This window comes from Geotrypetes seraphini, chromosome 6 (genome assembly GCF_902459505.1).
Source record: "Geotrypetes seraphini chromosome 6, aGeoSer1.1, whole genome shotgun sequence".
NCBI classification, from domain to species: domain Eukaryota; kingdom Metazoa; phylum Chordata; class Amphibia; order Gymnophiona; family Dermophiidae; genus Geotrypetes; species Geotrypetes seraphini.
This window is the reverse complement of record NC_047089.1, coordinates 165,887,628-165,905,394: the sequence shown is the minus strand read 5'-3', so window position 1 is coordinate 165,905,394 and position 17,767 is coordinate 165,887,628. Positions and strand designations below refer to the sequence as shown.

General features: G+C 43.5%; 1 protein-coding gene across 4 annotated transcripts in view; it reads left to right on the top strand.

The window, feature by feature from the left end:
- MYO16 (myosin XVI) overlaps window positions 1-17,767 on the top strand; it is a 709,054-nt gene that overhangs the window by 382,683 nt on the left and 308,604 nt on the right. For all 4 annotated transcript variants that reach the window (XM_033949922.1, XM_033949923.1, XM_033949921.1 and 1 more), the window contains exon 18: window positions 14,502-14,619. In XM_033949922.1, coding sequence (XP_033805813.1) covers window positions 14,502-14,619 — 118 coding nt within the window. The remainder of the gene's footprint in view (window positions 1-14,501; window positions 14,620-17,767) is intronic.

The window sequence follows — 17,767 nt, the reverse complement described above, 5'->3', positions numbered from 1 at the left end:
GGAGGCTGTCCTCTTTTCCATCTGGTTAAATAGGAACAACACTGGGAATCCATTAAAAAGCAGGCAGACAAGAAGGAAGAGAGTGAACTCTGCTAGGGATACCATATGGCTCCATAAAAATGAGGACGGATTGAGACATCCGGGTTTTACTTTCATTGACAGCTATGGAAATAAGGAGGACAGGCTGAGACATTGGAAGTAAAATCCGGATGTCTCAATCCGTCCTCATTGTTATGGAGCCATATGGTAACCCTCACCTCATCTCATTCATTACCACTTCAGTCTCCTGTAGAGAGGATGAGGGTGTATTTCATTCTCTTTTTCATTTATTTTTTGTTCTTAATAAAAATTGTTCTGTCTTTAATTTTTTTGAATGGTGTCTGTTTTAGTTTCAAACAGCTGGATTCTGTAACCAACGCCCAAGTCAATGGTCGCCTTAAAAACAGCTGCCGATCGCCTGTCAATCATTCAACGATGCCAGTTACAGAATTGCCCTTATCCAGTCAAGCTAGGCAGCTGAAATGTAGGCCCGGAAAACCCTGGCCTACATTTCAGCTGCTTATCTTTGCCACTAGACTGCAGCAGTCATAAACCGATCGCAATAGGGGAATTTATCCACAATCAGCTGAGCCAGCAGAGCTCCTTGAAGCCGAGAGGAGTCCCTGCTGCTCAGCTGATGGGGGGGGGGATGCACTGGGGCCTTAGGTACTGGGGTCACTGAGGGACTTAGGCTCCCTTCCTGGTGCATCTTGGGATACACTGGGAGGGGCCTAAGACTCCCATTGGCCTCCTATGGGAGGGGCCTTAGGGCAAATCATGACATTAAGCCCCTTCCCGGTGCATCCCAGAATGCACCGGGAAAAGGAAGGCTTGCCATTTTGGAAGAGGCGGGTCTGCTGGCATGAGGGAGTGGGCATCCCTCTTGCCGGCCATCTCCTAAAGGTATTGGGGGATGGGTGTCAGAGGGGATGTTGGGGTATGAGGGAGTGTTGGGTGGGTGTTAGGGAGTGCCAGGGAATGTTGGATGAGTGTCAGGAGTGTTGGGTGAGTGTTAGGGAGTGTCATGGAATGTCGGATGGGTGTGGGTAGGTATTAGGGAGTGTTAGGGGATCGACGGGGCTGGCAGCAGGAGGGAGTTGGCATCCCTCCTGCCAACTGGATGTGGGGGAAGGTGGGAGTGTCAGGAGTTTGGCTGATTGATGAGGACAGCGGCAGGAGGGAGTGGGCAATCCCCCTTCCAACTGGATGTGGTGGGGAAGGTGTTGGGAGTGTCAGGGGTTTGGCTAATTGACGGGGCTGGTGGCAGGAGGCAGCTGGCTCATCTGATCGTGGCAGGGGAATTCCCCCCTCCTCATAAGCTGAGCAGCAGGGACTCCCCAAAGGCGTGATTCTATAACCAGCACCCTCGAATGATTGATAGGAAATCTGACTTGGGCGCTGGTTACAGAATCAGATCCGGTTCTGCTTCAGGGAGCTCTGCCGGCTGAGCTGATTGGGGATAAATTCCCCTGCTATGGTCTAGCGACAAAGATAGGCAGCTGAAATGTAAACCAGGGTTTTCCAGGCATACATTTCAGCTGCCTAACTTGGCATGAATCAAGACTGGGTTGCCAGTTTTGCCTGCCTAACGCCACTTCTGATGTTGGCCATGCCTAGTTTGGCATTCCGCGGCTTAAAGCAGATACCTAGCCATGATTCCAATGACCTTTTCAGCCACCTTTTATTTAGGCATCGGTAGACGCTTCAACACTGCCGTTTCTGACAGCATTTTTCAATTACTTAGGCATCAGCAGGGTGCCTACAGATACCTAAGTTTAGGTGCTTGTTATAGAATTTCCCCAAAAAGGTGTCTTTCCACTTTTGTCTTCTTATTGAATACAAAGGGCCAGGGACAGATGTTAATTGACCTCTGGTATTCAAAGATCCATTGACTTCTTTCGGCTCTGTTTCTCTTTCTTGCTTTTCTTATTTCACCTATCCTTCTGTCTGCTGCATGGTTTTTGTGCCCCTTTCTTTGATTCAAATCCAATTATCCCATGATAGCATTTGTGAGAACAGATAAACAGCTGTGTTTTTATGTTCAACTAGTACTGGGGTTTATTTACTGTAAGCTGAATGTCTGTGTTACCACTGAAATGCATTTTAAAGTGATGTTAATGAATGTTAAAAAGGTTGCATTAACATGAATAATTGTTTTTGTTTTAATATAAATTCTGTGGTAAATTTTAAAATGAACATATTAATATATACAAATAAAATCCACCTTAATGCTGCTATTGACACAAATCTTTAACTATATGCTAAAAATTGTGTAGTGAATATTTTATATTAAATATTTGATCGTATGCATTTTTATACATGCTATTGTTGAGTTTGTTAGAATGCTTCCTAAAGCCTGTGGACATTGTTGAGGGTCAGTACTCATTTTTGCAATATTTAGCTATAGAGTGCAAATGACGTATCAACCAGCAATCAAAAACATCTGCATAAACAATGTTAGAATAATCCAATTTTGAGACAAGACAAGCATGAATTAAAACCCACATCAAAGAGTCACTATAATAGCCACAAATCACACACAATTTACACAATGAACACTATCCAAAGGACATCGCAAAGTCTATTGTAGCTTGAAGTAACAGGAGAAACGGGGGCAGCTAAAAAGTGAAGGGACTAACATGTCCTTTTAAAATGCTATCCCATATGTTCTGTTTACCTGTAAGCCTACTAGCTTTTCTAATGACTATAAAGTCATAATTCACTAGTAAATTGGTTCTCACAGGCTTGTATACCTTCACAAATGACTACTTTTACTATTTGAAATCCTTTGTAATAATTTGTTAAGTGCCAACGATTCATGTTTGAATCTTAGTGACTTGATGAACATCAAGGGCTCCTTTTACTAAGCTGCAATAGCGTTTTTAGCATGCGCAGGATTTTAGCGTGCGCTAAACCCGCGCTATGTGCCTAGAACTAATGCCAGCTCAATGCTGGCATTAAGGTCTAGCGTGCACTAAGCACGCACTAAAACCGCTATCACAGCTTAGTAAAAGGAGCCCCAAGTTTTTGTGGCAGAATATAGAAGTAGATTGCTGAGCCTTTCTTCTGCACAGTATAAATTTGATGTTGCCATGGTTGCATGAAACGCGATAATCTGATGCTGCCCAGATGGGTAGTACATCGTTAGTCTGACATCTCCACTGAAACCGATCCGCCTTGGGAGGCCCTACTTGTAGTGAAACTACTGACGGCATTGCTTTCAGCTCCTCAGATGCACGCAAGCCCCAGTGGCCCAACAAGCCCATGTACCATTACTAGAAATGTAATAATTTAGCAACTGATAATATGACTTTCTGCCAGCCAGTTGCAAGATGAGGCTAAAAGAAATACATCCTTTTGATTTTACACATCCCAAATGTATTCTATGACTCTATCGCTTATGACTATGGATTAGATTCAGCTTCATATTGCTTTATGTCTGATTTTTAGGCTAGTAGTACAAGCCTTAGGGCTCCTTTTACTAAGCTGCGCTAGTGGTTTTAGCGCGCACGCTAGACCCTAATGCCAGCATTGAGCTGGCATTAGTTTTAGCTGCGTAGCGCGGGTTTAGCGCACGCTAAAATTCTGCGCGCTCAAAACGCTATCTCAGCTTAGTAAAAGGAGGCCTTAGTTTTTACCCTTGATTTATATATTGTAATTTTGTGTATATTGGTTATACTGGAATTCATTGAGGTGATGTCACATCCTACAGAGCAGTGCTGCTAGGCTAGTGAACCATAGAAAAAAGTTTAATAGGGTTTGTCCAGTTTTAAGGAAACTGCATTGGCTTTTAGTGCATGCTCCATTTTCTTTAAGGTATGTATATTAGTTTTTAGATCTATTTGTGGTCAGTCTTCTAGATATATTAGTCTTGACATATCTCTTTCAGAGAATGTTAAGCATTTGTGTGCTAGTGATAAATTGATTAAATATCATAGAAATGCTGAAATGCAATTATCTTATTGAGCCAAGTTAATGAGTAGAAAAGAATTACTTATGTTTCCATAAGAAATTGAAGACATAACTGTTTGAATTTTTTTTTATTAGACCATTAGATTTTTGGGGGCTCATAATAAAAAAAATAAAATAAAGACGTCCAAAAAAGTGTCACAAGTCATCACTTGGACAACCTAATTCTTGGGACTTCCAAGTGTCGATTTTCAAAGCTGACTTTCTGGACGTCTAGTGAGGCATTTTGCCCACTGTGCATCCAGAGATCTAGGGGTCATCTTGGGAGGCATGTTATGGGTGTGTTATGGATGGGCTTTGGGTGTGTTAGACTTGGACATCTTGCGGTGATAATTGAACCTTCCCCATGATATCCTAGATGGAACTTAGATGTTTAGAGCCAGACCTGCTTTAGAAGCATCTTAAGTTCCACAAAGGTACCCAAACTTACCAGATGACCATTGGAGGGGGTAAGTATTGATCCTTTACACTCCCCCAGTCATCACTTACCCCCTCCCACCCCACAAAGATCTGAATGCAACAGTACATACCTGTCTCAAGTTCAAGTTTCAAGTTTATTTATTATTTGATTAATCGCCTATTCCAAATTCTAAGCGATGTACAAATTGGTAAAATAAATTGTCTAAAATATACATAAAATAGACCATATAATTAACAAGGGGATAAGTCACAAAACAAATTAATTAAGATAAGAGAAGAATACAATAGGACAGGTGGGATAGAAATACAATCTTAGATAGGAAAGAATCAACAATTAAAGTAAAACACAACAGGAATCGAAGGACAAATAAATAGGTAAAATAAAAGTAGACAAAATAGCAATTAAGAAAGAGCAAATTAACATTTCAATTAAGTATTGAACGCATCTTTAAAAAGAAAGCTCTTAAGTTGGCTCTTAAATTTTTTCTAAATTCTTCTCCTCTCTTAAGTATAGAACAGTAGCATTTGGTATGGGAAAGCCTAGTAGAACATCATAGAGGTGTCCTAAGTAGCCAAATGGGTAAGCTAGTGAACCATAGAGAGGAAGAGTCAGACCCATAAGGCACTGTAACCACAAGATCTATGGTGTTATTATGATCCCATCAAAACTCACCAAAAACCTAATTTACTGCCATGTAGGGGCAACCTGCAGCCATAAGGGCTATTGGGGTGGGAGACAAGTGGGTATAGTAGGTTTGGGGGAATTTTGGAGGGCTCACCATAAATTATAAGGGGTATTTGGTGAGATGTATATCTGGTACCCTTTATGCAAAGTTCATGGCAGTGTCCTCTAAGGTGTACAACTGCTCTGTTGGCATGTCCATGTAGTCAGTCCATTATAATTCCTTCCACATCCAAATAGTCTGTATTTGGACGTTTTCAACGTGGACATTTCTTTGGTCGAAAATAGGGTATAAAGTTAGGTGTCTTAAGGGTTGGATGTCCTGTCAATCTAGATGTCCAAGTAGGTGATTTTTGAAAAAAAAAAAAAAAAAATTTGCTTTCAAAAAAATTGGCGTTTCTGTGCTTATGACTTTGGACATTTAGTGGGAAACATCCAAATTGGACTTAGATGTCCTTTTCTAAAATGGCCCTCTTTGTTTTTTATGTTGGTTAGATTTTAATTATATTTTCTAGAAATGGATAGTCTCTTAATTGTAATCGACATAGAAGCAGTTTGGGTATTCTGTAGAATATAAGAATAAATATTGTATTGTATTGTATTATTGAATTTGTAAGTATCATTTATAGGTGGCATTGGGCACCATTTTTCTGTATAATTCCATTTGCTGTGATATTCCTGACAATGATCAGTCTATGCTAACCAGTTTTCCAAAGGTACACATTTCTACGGAGCTATTGCAAGACTGGTCCACAAACACTTGTAGCAGAAGGCAAGAGGGAGCAGACCAGCAAATAATAGTAAAACACAATTTATTCAAATCAGACACCCAACATGGCCACTTTCATCTCAATGGGTTGCATTAGGGATAGGATTATAGGAGAAACTAAACATAGTTTTCCTCAGAAGCCAAATACAATCCTTAAGCCAAGGTATCTAGACTCTGCTCTGCTTAGAGAGGCTATATACTTTGGCTTAAGGATTGCATTTGGCTTCTGGGGAAACCTGTGGGCTCCTTTTACTAAGGTGCGCTAGCGTTTTTAGCGCATGCTGCATTGCCGCTCAATGCTGGCGTTAGCGTCTAGCGTGCGCTAAGCACATGATAAAACCGCTAGCGGAGCTTAGTAAAAGGAACCCTATGTGTAGATTCTTCTTTAGCCCTACCCCTGACATAGCCTGTTGAGGTGAAACATGGCTATGTCAGGTGTCTGATTTGAATAAATTGTGTCTTGTCATTATTTGCTGGTCTGCTTCATCTTATCTTCTGCACATTTCTAAAGGAAAGTACTTTTTTCAGCTGCAGACTATTTATTGATTGATTTATTCTGGAGTTATTTGAAATTGCCTGGGAAATGCCTCTTTGAAAACCCCATTAGCTTTTCCATAGGAACTTTTGCGATGTGCTTCTCATTGCCTTTAACGCTGAGGAAGGTGCAAAATGTTAAGTATCATAAACTGTTATGCCACTTACAGGCTGCTTTTTACAGTTTTCTTTTTCACTCAGTCACGAGCAGATGCTATTAAGGTGAGGTGAAAAGCACTTATTGCTATTATTCTAGAGGGAAAAGAAACGTTTATTTATAATTCATTAAGAGCACAAAAATAAGTTTATCCTGCAGTATTTCTGTTATTGTACCTGAATTTACAAATAGTGAAAGAATTTGGGGAGTGTGTGAGGCAGTGGTTAGAGCTACAGACTCAGCACCCTGAGGTTCAGGGTTCAAATTCCACGCTGCTCCTTGTGACCCTGGACAAGTCACTTAATCCCCTGTTGCTCCAGGTACATTAGATAGAGTGTAAGTCCACCGGGACAGATAGGAGAAAATGCTTGAGTATCTTAATGTAAACCACTTAGACTATAAGTGGTATATAAATACTAAAATAAATAAATTTATCTAGTCTCATGTTACAGATAGAGTTTATGATATCTAGGGGAGGAATTCATCAAGGGGCGCTAACCAATTAAGTACATGCTAAATATGTGAGTGTGTGCTAGTGATTAATGCCCACTAAATGCTACGACACCCGTAATATTCCTATGGGCATCTTAGGGCTTCTTTTACAAAGGTGCACTAGCGTTTTTAATGCACGCACCAGATTAGCACGCGCTAGCCAAAAAATCTACCGCCTGCTCAAAAGGAGGTGGTAGCGGCTAGTGCGTGCGCTAAATAATTTAGCGCGCGCTATTCCGCGCGTTAAGGCCTTAGCGCGGCTTTGTAAAAGGAGCCCTTAATGTTTAGCGTGCGCTAACATGGATAGCACCTCCACCCCAAGGTGGAGAAAAAAAGCTCCGAAGTGTTGGGTTAATTCAGGAACATGTATTAGATACAGTGGGTGTCTAGTAATGTGGATTTCAACCCTAAAATGATAGCATCAGATAACTGTTCTTGTAATCAATGATGTGTAAGTGTGTTTGTGACTACACTGTTCTTAAAATTCTACAAGTGTCTTCAATAAGTTACTATGGGCTCTTTCTGGTACGTCCCCTATGGATTCCATACGCTAGGTTTTCAATCCCAACCCGCAGTCTTGGAGTTCCAGAAATCCACAACTTTTCTGAGCACATGTACTTAGCCTGAGAGTTAGTAAACATATCCAGTTAAAATTTCTGCAAGCAATTAGTGCAGAAGTCTTTTGCAGTTGCTCTGCTTCTTTTTCTTATTTTACACTTAAAGTTTGTTTTCTCAGTGGCGTCAATGCCTTGAGACCGCTTCCCAATGGTCCCCTGTCCAAGGAAAGGATGCAGTCCTGTGACGCTGGACTGCCTCTTCACAGAGAAACTCTGGTGGATCTGTGGAGCCAGTCTGCTGTGTGCCACCATTTCTAGAATCGGGGCTCCTTCCCCTGGGAGTCTGCTTGCCGGTGACTTTGTCATGAGTTTCAAGCGCAGACTGTATGCGTCTGGAGTGAAAACCACACGGGTTTCAAGGCGCAGGCTGCCTTTCCTGCCCCCAACAGGCTGGACAAGGATCCGTGGAGGTGGAGGTCATTGTCGGTCAGAGCGGCTGGCAGTCTGAAGATTTCAAGTCTGGATCTATTTGGAGCTGTTTCTGAGGCACAAAATCCTTCTCCTCCATTCAAATGCTGTTTAAATGTGCTGACAGTCTGGCACTGTATACTGTGAGTAAACCTCCATTATCTCCTACCTATGGGAACTTCGGGAGTAGCTTGTAACACAATTTAAAAATAATTTTTCTCAATTTCTGAGGAAAGGGTTCAGGTCTCCCACCTCCCTAGACCCCAAATTGCTATTTTTAGTTTTGTTTATTTTTGCCAATTTTGGCATAAATTTGTGACGGTGACCATCTTGGATTTTAAAATCAATCTTTTTATCAAACTTTTATTTCTGCCTTAAAAACCCATTGATTTGACACAAAATCATTTGGTATAGAGTCCCTAATTTGTTGAATGTGGACATTGATTACACCAGATTGGCGCTGGATCAATGATTGTGTACCGTGTACCATAGCACACTGGGAGAGGGGGCGGGAGCTTCGGACTAATCTTGGGATGGGGAGCCGACTTCGGTCTGTGCCTTCCAAAGAAAATCTTGCCTAGAGGCCTTCCTGGAGTCTGGTGCAAATGCCTGTGTTCCAAGTTTGAGGACTCTTTTGGTGAAACGCATGTACCTCAACAGAGTCCTGCCATGGTTGTGGATTGGGCCTTTCATTGGATTTTATTTGGCTCCTCTGAAAGGCATATTCCTCAGATCCTGCTCGTTTGATGTAGCTGATGGGGCATTTTTGGTCTGTTGCGCCTGTGGTGAAGCTTCCTGTTTGGGAACCCTCTCATCTGGCTGTGTCAGACATCGATTACAGTAGTTGCCATACAGATATTATGATTCTTCTATCTCTAACCACTGTCTTTATTTTGGATCTGGCGGATGCCTTTGCTGAGACTGCTCTCCTCGGTCACCCTAAGCATCTGGATTTGGGGTGCTGACCCTTCGCAGATTTTTAAGCAGGCTTCTGCCCGCCTCTTTTTGGATGATGTTCTGAAAGAGCTCCATTTGGATTCTCCACCTTTCATTTCTCAGACTTCGGTCCTGGACCGTTCTCCTGTGCCCCTTTTTTCCATTTAGTCCAAAGCTCTTTGGTCTGATTTCAGAACAATGTGATAACTCGGCTCTTTCCGACCTTCTAAAAGTATGTCTACGCTTTATCACCTGGATCCTAATTTTCAGCAGGTTTGAACAGCCTTAGGTAGATTCTGCTGTGGCACAGGTTATCCAGTGTGCAGCCCTCCCTAGTGAAGGGGGAGTGAGGTTTAAGGACTCTCAGGGTCGCAGGGTAGATGTAATGTTATAAAACATTATTTTCTAGCGGCATCCTCAGGTAGCCAAGCAGCGGTGGCCACTTTCTTTATGGCACGTGTCTATCATTCTGGCCTGCGCAAGGTGTCCTCTGTGAAGGTGCCTGTCCTCCACTGATGATAGTTGGTATGGATTATGTCCTAGGCACCCGTTATGGTCTCATTTGAGTTCTTAGTACATTCTCTGTTGGTGTGGTGTCTGCGTGTCAGACTCTTTGAATCAGTCTTTGGATTGAAGACGCTGCCTCAAGGATCACCTTCAGCGGACTTCTTCTCAAGGGCCAGCTTCTTGTTGGTATAGGTCTGGATGACCTCTACACAGGTGTTGTTGAGTGCCGCCCTAAGTTGCTCCCTGTGAACATGTTTTGCAGGATGTCAGGAGGAGGTCGCAGTACTCTATGTTCCTTCTGTCAGGGAAATGCAGGTTTTTCCTCCCAGAGACATTCCCAGAGCTACGCCTGCATTACAATGGTTCCAATTCCAGGCATCCTCAGGTTCCTGTGCAGTGGCTGCACCTAAAAAAAAAATAAAGGCTGATGACACCAGGAGTCAGCTGTGGCTTCCTAATTTTGAAGGTTGACTTCTCGGTTTTTTGTCAGGAGTGGACTCAACTTTCATCAGACACTTGTTAGTCCTCCTTTGCCCTCTGGTTTGGTTTCTGGACTCCGGCAAGTCAACTGGAACAGAATCCAGGGTACGCAATATTCTGCAACGCCACTTAGATATCAGGATGCTGAAACCTGTTCCAGAACGCAAATGGGGGCTTAGGCGGATACTCCTTATACTTCATCATGCCAGAAAAGCCCAGAGGATTGGAGACCCATTCTGGATCAAAGTTGGTCACCTGCTTCTTGCAAATTCCCTTTTTCTGCATGGACAATGGAGTGCATGGTGATAGCTGCTGTCTCTCCAAGAGAGTTTCTAGTGTCCCGTTTCCATGTTCTGCAACAGCATTTCCAATTTGCAGCTCTGCCCCTTGTCCTCGTGATGTCTCCTGCACTCTCATCAAAGTGATGGTAATTGTGGTGGCTTTCCACCAGCAGGGGGTCCCAGTCCACCTTTCCTGGGACAGCTGGTAATCTGGGCTCTGTCTTGTCGGATGTATGAAAGTGCGGTGGAGATGGTAGTGTCTCTGCTACAGGCATTGCAAATTCATGAAGAGACGCTGGGCATCTTCCCAGTCCCTGGAGTTTCTGGAGCTTCTTTTCATCTCCAGACAGGATCATGTCTCAAGGCATGTAGACAGAACCTTTGACAAAAAAATCAGAATTCTTCTGGACCGTTCAGCTCCCTCGGCCTGGTTTTATCTGCAGGTTTTGGGGACTTGGACAGCCTCTTTTGAGGTGATCCCCTGGGCCAGATTGCCTATATGCCTTTGATGGGAGTCCCTCCTATCTTGGTGGTCTCCGCAGAGTTCTTTTCTTCAGATGCCGCTCCCCTAGATGGTGCCAGCTAAAAGAAAATTGAGCTAGTGGCTTCAGGGGGAGACTCTCTGCAGAGTGGATGACTCATAGGATGGATGCCAGACTGTTGTGTTGTGGGCTCACTGCAGGGCCCGCTCCATTTAGGGGCAGTGGGCTCCTGTTCTGAAATGTTGGTTGAGCAATTGTCTGGAGCTTTGGGCATTCATCTGGCGCCACTCGCTCTCCAGTCCTTCTGAAAGGAGCAGCAGTGCAAGTTTCTTCATCACCACAGGGGTAGCATAAGCACATCATGAGAGAGCTCCAGAAGGACTTGTTGGCTTTGGCAGAGAACTCAAAGGCCAGGTGCTTTTTCAGTTGATGAATAGCAAAGAAGCTAGGGCCGGATGCCTTAGTTTGGCCCTGGCTGGCTCACGAGTTCTTGTATGATGTTCCCTCCAGGGCCTCTGGTTGGTCAGGTCATCCATCAAATAGCAATGCATCCTGGCCCGGTGTTTCTATTGGCTCCAGATTGGCCTCACCACCTGTGGTATGTGGATCTCGTATGTTTTCAGCGGGATGAGAAGTTCCGGCTCCCTCTTCATTGATATCTTCTTAGTCAGGGACCGGTGCCCATGGAGAACCCAGGACGTTTTGGTCTTACAACATGGCTCTTGAGCGCTCAGCCTTGATGAAGCGTGGTTATTCGTAGGTGGTTATCTCAGCTCTTTTATGCTCGAAGGAGCCTTCTACTATGGCTTTTTATGCCAAAGCCTGGAAGGCTTTCCAACAGTGGTATGCTAGGGATCAGGTGAAGCCTGAGAAAGCTCCCATTTCGGTAATCCCGTCTTTCCTTCAGGAGGGCTTAGACAAAGGTCTGTCAGTGGCCTCCTTGAAAGTTCAGATTGCAGGCTTTTCATGTTTTCGAGTGTACAAAGGCACTAGTTCGCTTACTGCTCATCTAGATGTGACCAGGTTTATGAGGGGGGAAATTTGTCTGCGTCCTCCCTTGCGTCTTCCTTTCCCTTCTTGGAATCTTAACATCATTTTACAGGGCCTTGGACTTAATGATCAAGACTATCTTTCTGGTCACCAATTGCTTGGCATGGAGTATTTCAGAGCTTCAGGCTCTTTTGTGCAGGGAACCCTTTCTCCATATTACGGATGCAAGTGTTGTACCTTATTGTACCTTCCTTCTTGCCAAAAGTGATCTCGGCTTTCCATGCCAACCAGGAGGTTAGGTTGCCTGCATTTCATCCAACAGGTTAGAAGCGCAAAGATCAGATCTTATGCAAATTAGATATCCAGAAGGTCTTGCTCCATTATTTGGAGAGGACTATTGAGTTCAGGCTGTCTGATCACCTTTTTATTCTAACTGCTGTGCCTCACCATAGTAGGCCGGCATCCAAGTCCTCGATCACTCGATGGATTTGAATGGCCATTTCCGCGACTTACATCACCGGTGGCAAACAGCCGCCGATCTCACTTAAAGCACATTCGACAAGAAGTGTGGCTGTGTCGTGGGCGGAATCTTGCATGATTCATCCTGATGAAATTTGCAGGTGACTACTTGGCCCTTTCTTCATAATTTTACCCATTTTACCGAGTGGATATGGCAGGTCATTCTGATGCCGTTTTCAGGACCTTGGGTTTGAGGGCTGGTTCTTCTGTCCCTCCTTAGCTACAATGGGTTTAGTAGGTTACCTAGCGTATGGAATCCGGAAGGGACGTAACAGAATGGAAGATTAGGTTTATACCTCTGATAATCTTCTTTCTGTTAGTTCCTGAAGGATACTACATGACCCACCCTCTTTGTATACACTCAGTTTTTGGAGTAGCCTGCTCTTTTCTGCCTCGGTTACTCTCCTTACAGGCTTGAAGATTTTTTAGCAGTTGCTTGATCCTGTGGGGACTTTCTGTGAGTATGCACATTACCGAAGGCTTTTCTTGGGGTGCTCGTTGCACACAGGAGGTTAATTCTACATTGTTTCTCAATGTTTTTTTTCTGAGTTGCCTTTGTGCCTGTTTCACTTGTTAATATTTTGCAGAGCAAACTAGTTCATGAGTTACTTATGTTGATAGGGATTCTCCCCCTTGTCATGGATTTGTCCAGGAATTTTTCTTGGCTTTGAGACTTAACTGGATATGTTTACTAACTCTCTGGCTAAGGGGGTGGAGCATGTGCTCAGAAAAGTTGTGGATTTCTGCAACTCCCAGATTGCGGGTTGGGATTGAACACCTAGCTTATGGATTCCTTGAGGGACTATCAGAAAGAAGAATATTGAAGGTATAAACCTAATCTTCCATTTACAAAGCTGTGTTGGGTGCTGACATGCGCCTAACCCAACTTAAAATGATATACCACAGAATGTGCTCAGGCATCCTGTGGCAATTGCTAAATCTGTGCATGCTAACCATGCACTGTTTTTTTTGAAGGGGCAAATGGAGGGCAGAGATGGTGGTGTTAATGTACTACACTGCTACACTACACAGCTACATTACCGTGTGAGCCCTTACCGCCTACAGGGCCTGATTCTGAATAGGATGCCCGGTCTCAGCAGCTTTTGAGAATCGCACATGGGCGTCCTATATAGAATCGTGTCTGTCCTAACAAACAAATACCTAACCACCCTGATTCTCTAACCAGCGTCCCTGTCACAGACGCCACTTAGAGAATTGCGTTGCTGCTGAGCTGATTGCGGCAAGGGAATTTCCCTGACATGATCAGCTGAGCGGCCAGAGCAGGGAACTCCCAAACCCCATCGCAAGTCAGCCGGCAGGAGGGATGCACACTTTCTCCCACCGGCACCCCCCCACACACACACACATACACACACAGCATCCCTGGCAGGTGTGCTGGCAGGAGAGAGTGGTCATCCCTCCTGCCGGGGATTGTTTTGCAGTTTCCAGCAGGAGGGATTGAGCATCCCTCCTGCCAGGGATTGTTTTGCGGTTTGCAGCAGGAGGGAGTGGGCATCCCTCCTGCCGGGGATTGTTTTGCGGTTTGCAGCAGGAGGAAGTGGGCATCCCTCCTGCTAGCCGACTTGCGGTGGGGTTCGGGGATTCCCTGCTGCAGCCACTCATGGCAGGGAGATTTCCTTGCTGCAATCAGTTCAGCTGCAATTTCTAATTGAAATGTAGGCCAGCATTTCAATGGCCTACATTTCAGGCGCATATCACAGCCCTAGGGAGACGCCTAGGGCCACCTAAGCTCGCCTAAGGCCGCTTCCGGGTAAAACCACACTCACGCCCAGTCTTGGGTGAGCTTAAGTGTCCCTACGTGTCTCCCTCAACTGTGACAGATGCCTACAGTGTAGGTGGCCTGCCTCGGGTTGTTTGTTGTTTTTTTTTTAGAAAAAGTGCATCCCAATTGGCTGGTTAGACAGCAGTAGGACTCCTACTACTGCCTACAGTCGGGATGCCGTTTATAGAATATGGCCCTAAGTGCTCACATAGTAAATTTAAAAATATAAAATCAGCCATTTTTGCAGCTGTAGTAAAATACCCTTATTGCATAGGAAAGGACAAATTTTGCCCAGGTTTAGTCAAAGAACCTCTAAGCTAAGATTCATATGGTTGGATATTTATCTATCAGAAACCTTTTACAACCAATCTGTTTAATCTGTATTATAACTAATTAAAGTTCATATTGGCTTTAATACTATTTAAAATCTATGTAGGAGGTGGAAAACCTGTTTGTAATTCTCTCAGCAATTTTGCATCTTGGAGACATTCGGTTTACAACTCTAACAGACGCTGAGACAGCATTTGTGTCAGACCTACAGCTTCTGGAACAAGGTCAGTGGAATACGACCTTCTAGCATGGCCTGCAGTCAGGTGACTTACCAATAGATGGGGACATTGCATTGAGAATGTGTGGGACTTTTATACAACTATTGCTGGTAAAGGAGAAAAAATGAGAGATTATATAATTAATTCAGAAGTCATTTATTTTTTAATTGATTTAAGAAAGCATAATCCTAGGAGAATGTTACTTAATCTACTTCTTGTTTTTAATCGTTATTTTTATTTTGCATTATGCTAAACACAACAGAAACAAACCCAATATTTATCCCAGGACTTGCAGGCTGCATATTCTCACATGTGGGTGACATCCTCCATGGAGCTTGGTATGGATAGTCTAAAAGTGCACTGTCACTTTAAAAATCTCAAAGGATTGAAGACTGCCCATACCATGCATGTGCTAGTGCTTTCCTGCTTGATGCCAGCTTGTGGCTCCTTCAGTTTCTCTCATGACATCTAGTATATTTTAGATGTCTAGTTTTGTGCCTTTCTTTCGTTTTACTATTATCTTGAACGTGTATATTTCTAAACACCTAAAATAACACCTCACTTCAAAAGATATTCATATACAGATCCTCAGAAGTACCACCTAATACTCAAATGATTTCATTTTAGACATATATTTCATTTTTATTTTCTCCAGTTAAAAAAAATTTTAAATTATGATTAATTTTTTATCCAAGCCTGCGGAGCCCGTTTTTAGGCTGGGAGTGTCACCTTCTTCTGGGCATAGTGTCACTTGACCTCCTGGAACCTTTGTGTCCTTCGACCTCACGTCAGTAGTTTTTCCATCCATGAGCATGGATTTTAGTGGCTTCAAGAGGTGTGATCAATGTAATAGGGCCATTTCATGCAGGGATCCACATAACTTGTGTATCCAGTGCCTTGGTCTATCCTAATCATTGTGATATTTTTTACATTCTCTGTTCTCAATTACAGAAAAGGTCGCGTAAAGCCAGAAGATTTCAGTTTGAAAAACCTTTTGGTTCACCTTCTGAAATTATGCCTGGAGAGTTCAGTGTCAAGGTACCACGGTACCTCATGAATGTATGTCATCGATGCCTAAGATAGATGTGCATCATGCATGTGCAACATCAACATCTAGTATGGCTCCTTTGACGTCCACTTCAGGGGAGCCTCGTAACAAAGCTAAGAAGCATAAACCTCTTTCCCACTCCAGGCAGACATCACCATTTTCACAAGCATCATCGCCTATGATGTGTACTTATCATCAGAAAACTAATGCCAGATCACCGTCTACAACATTGGTGTCACCTTTGAAATGCGCCTTGATACCGGGGTCACCAGTGCTTTGACATCCAACACAACAAGTGCCTAATGTATCGACAATGGACCAGCATCATCTTTGCAAGAACAGCTTCATATGCTATTGCAGAAGGAGCTAGTTGGGCTACTGCGGGTGCATCGAGTGCAAATACCTGCTACCACACTCCCAGGCTCGACTCAGTCTGAACAACGCCTAGGCAATCCAGCATAGCTAAGATCTCGGACTCCTTAATGTCGAGTATGTACAATGTACATCCAGACATGCATTGACATCCAGAGAGCCTAGCTCATCAAATTTTCGACGCTCCTCCAAATGCTCTTCTCTACATCATTACACTCACATCAGCGTCCATCTCGATGCTCTACACAGAGATCACCTTGACATTCAAATGGACATTCACCTTGACGGCGACGTTCTCAACCTCCGAGGCTGGATGTCCAAGACTATGACTCGGATATATCTGTTCACTCTATCAGCTACTATTCAGAGCTCTCAGTGGACAAGTCATATGAAGTACCTTTAGATATATACATGAAGGGAGGTCGCCCCCAGAAGGTCTGTCTTTTTCAAAGTTCTTGAAATAAATAATGCAGGCACAACCTATGAATGTGGAGCCTGATTCAAACCTGATGCAGAACTCAGAGATGCACTTGATTACAAACAGCGCCCTACAAACTGCATAAAGTTTCCTCTCCATAAACTCCTGAAAGAGGTTTTATTGAAAAATTGGAAGACTCCACTTAATATCCCAATGACTCCATGCAAACTGAACTCTCATTACTGTATTCAGTCTTGCGCTGGCTTTGATAAACCACAACTGCAGCATCACTCTTTGGCCGTGAAGTCTTTATTTTGAAGAGAGCAAATACTTCCAGACCTTTCGCTAAATCTCCACCTGGAAGAGAAGGTAGGACTCTGGACAAGTTTCGGCACAGAGTGTTCCAAGGCTGTATGCTAGCAAACAGAATAATAAACTACAATTTCTACATGACATTCTACATGACATCTGTCATCTAGAAAATGTCAAGTTATAACTGATTCATACCATTGGAATATGTCGCTTCTTATCAACATTTAATGAATGATCTCCTGGAGACCAGGAGATCGTAGGGTTGGGAGGGAGATTAAATGGTCGGGGCTTGGAGAGGGGAAAGAAACTTAGCTAGGGATTGCAGGAAGGGGGACTGGCAGGGGAGGGAGGGAGGGAGGGAAGGAAGAGAGGAACAAAGACCTGGGAGTGGTTGGAGGGAAGAAAGAGGGAAGAGAAGCTAGACCTTGCAGAGGGAAGAGAGAATATGAGACCTGAAATACCTCAAACTCCCTTCTCTACTCATTTTGGCTCTTTGAAAGTTAGTGCCAAAGCTAGGAAAGCAGTTTATTGATTGGCTGAAAGAAGAGCGGGCATGTCTATGTGGAAGTTTTTGAATGTTGGCGTCTCTGGGCCTCAGGTACCATTTCTTCCAGAGCAGAGCCATTGCAATGAAACAAGATTTTTCTCCTGACGCATCAGAAGCAAAACAAGGATTTCCCTGACAGGGTACTTTGACAAAGTGGACATCCAAGAACGATGGTCAAGATAAGTGTATAATTATTTCCTTTGTTGCTGGTACATTCCTGCCTGAAAGCAGGATTTTTCTCAGCAACTGGTTGCATTACTATAGTGGTGTTTTCTTCTGACAAATGATGGCATGTTTGCCCCTGCCTTTATATTACTGAGGTAATGGGAGGTTATATCTGAAGTCTTTTTTCTCCACTTCTAGCAAGATTGGTTGCTCCAGTTTCTGACAGACCTTAGTCTTTATATATATTTATATTGTGGTATATGTTATGGGGAACATGGCATGAGTTGTGGAA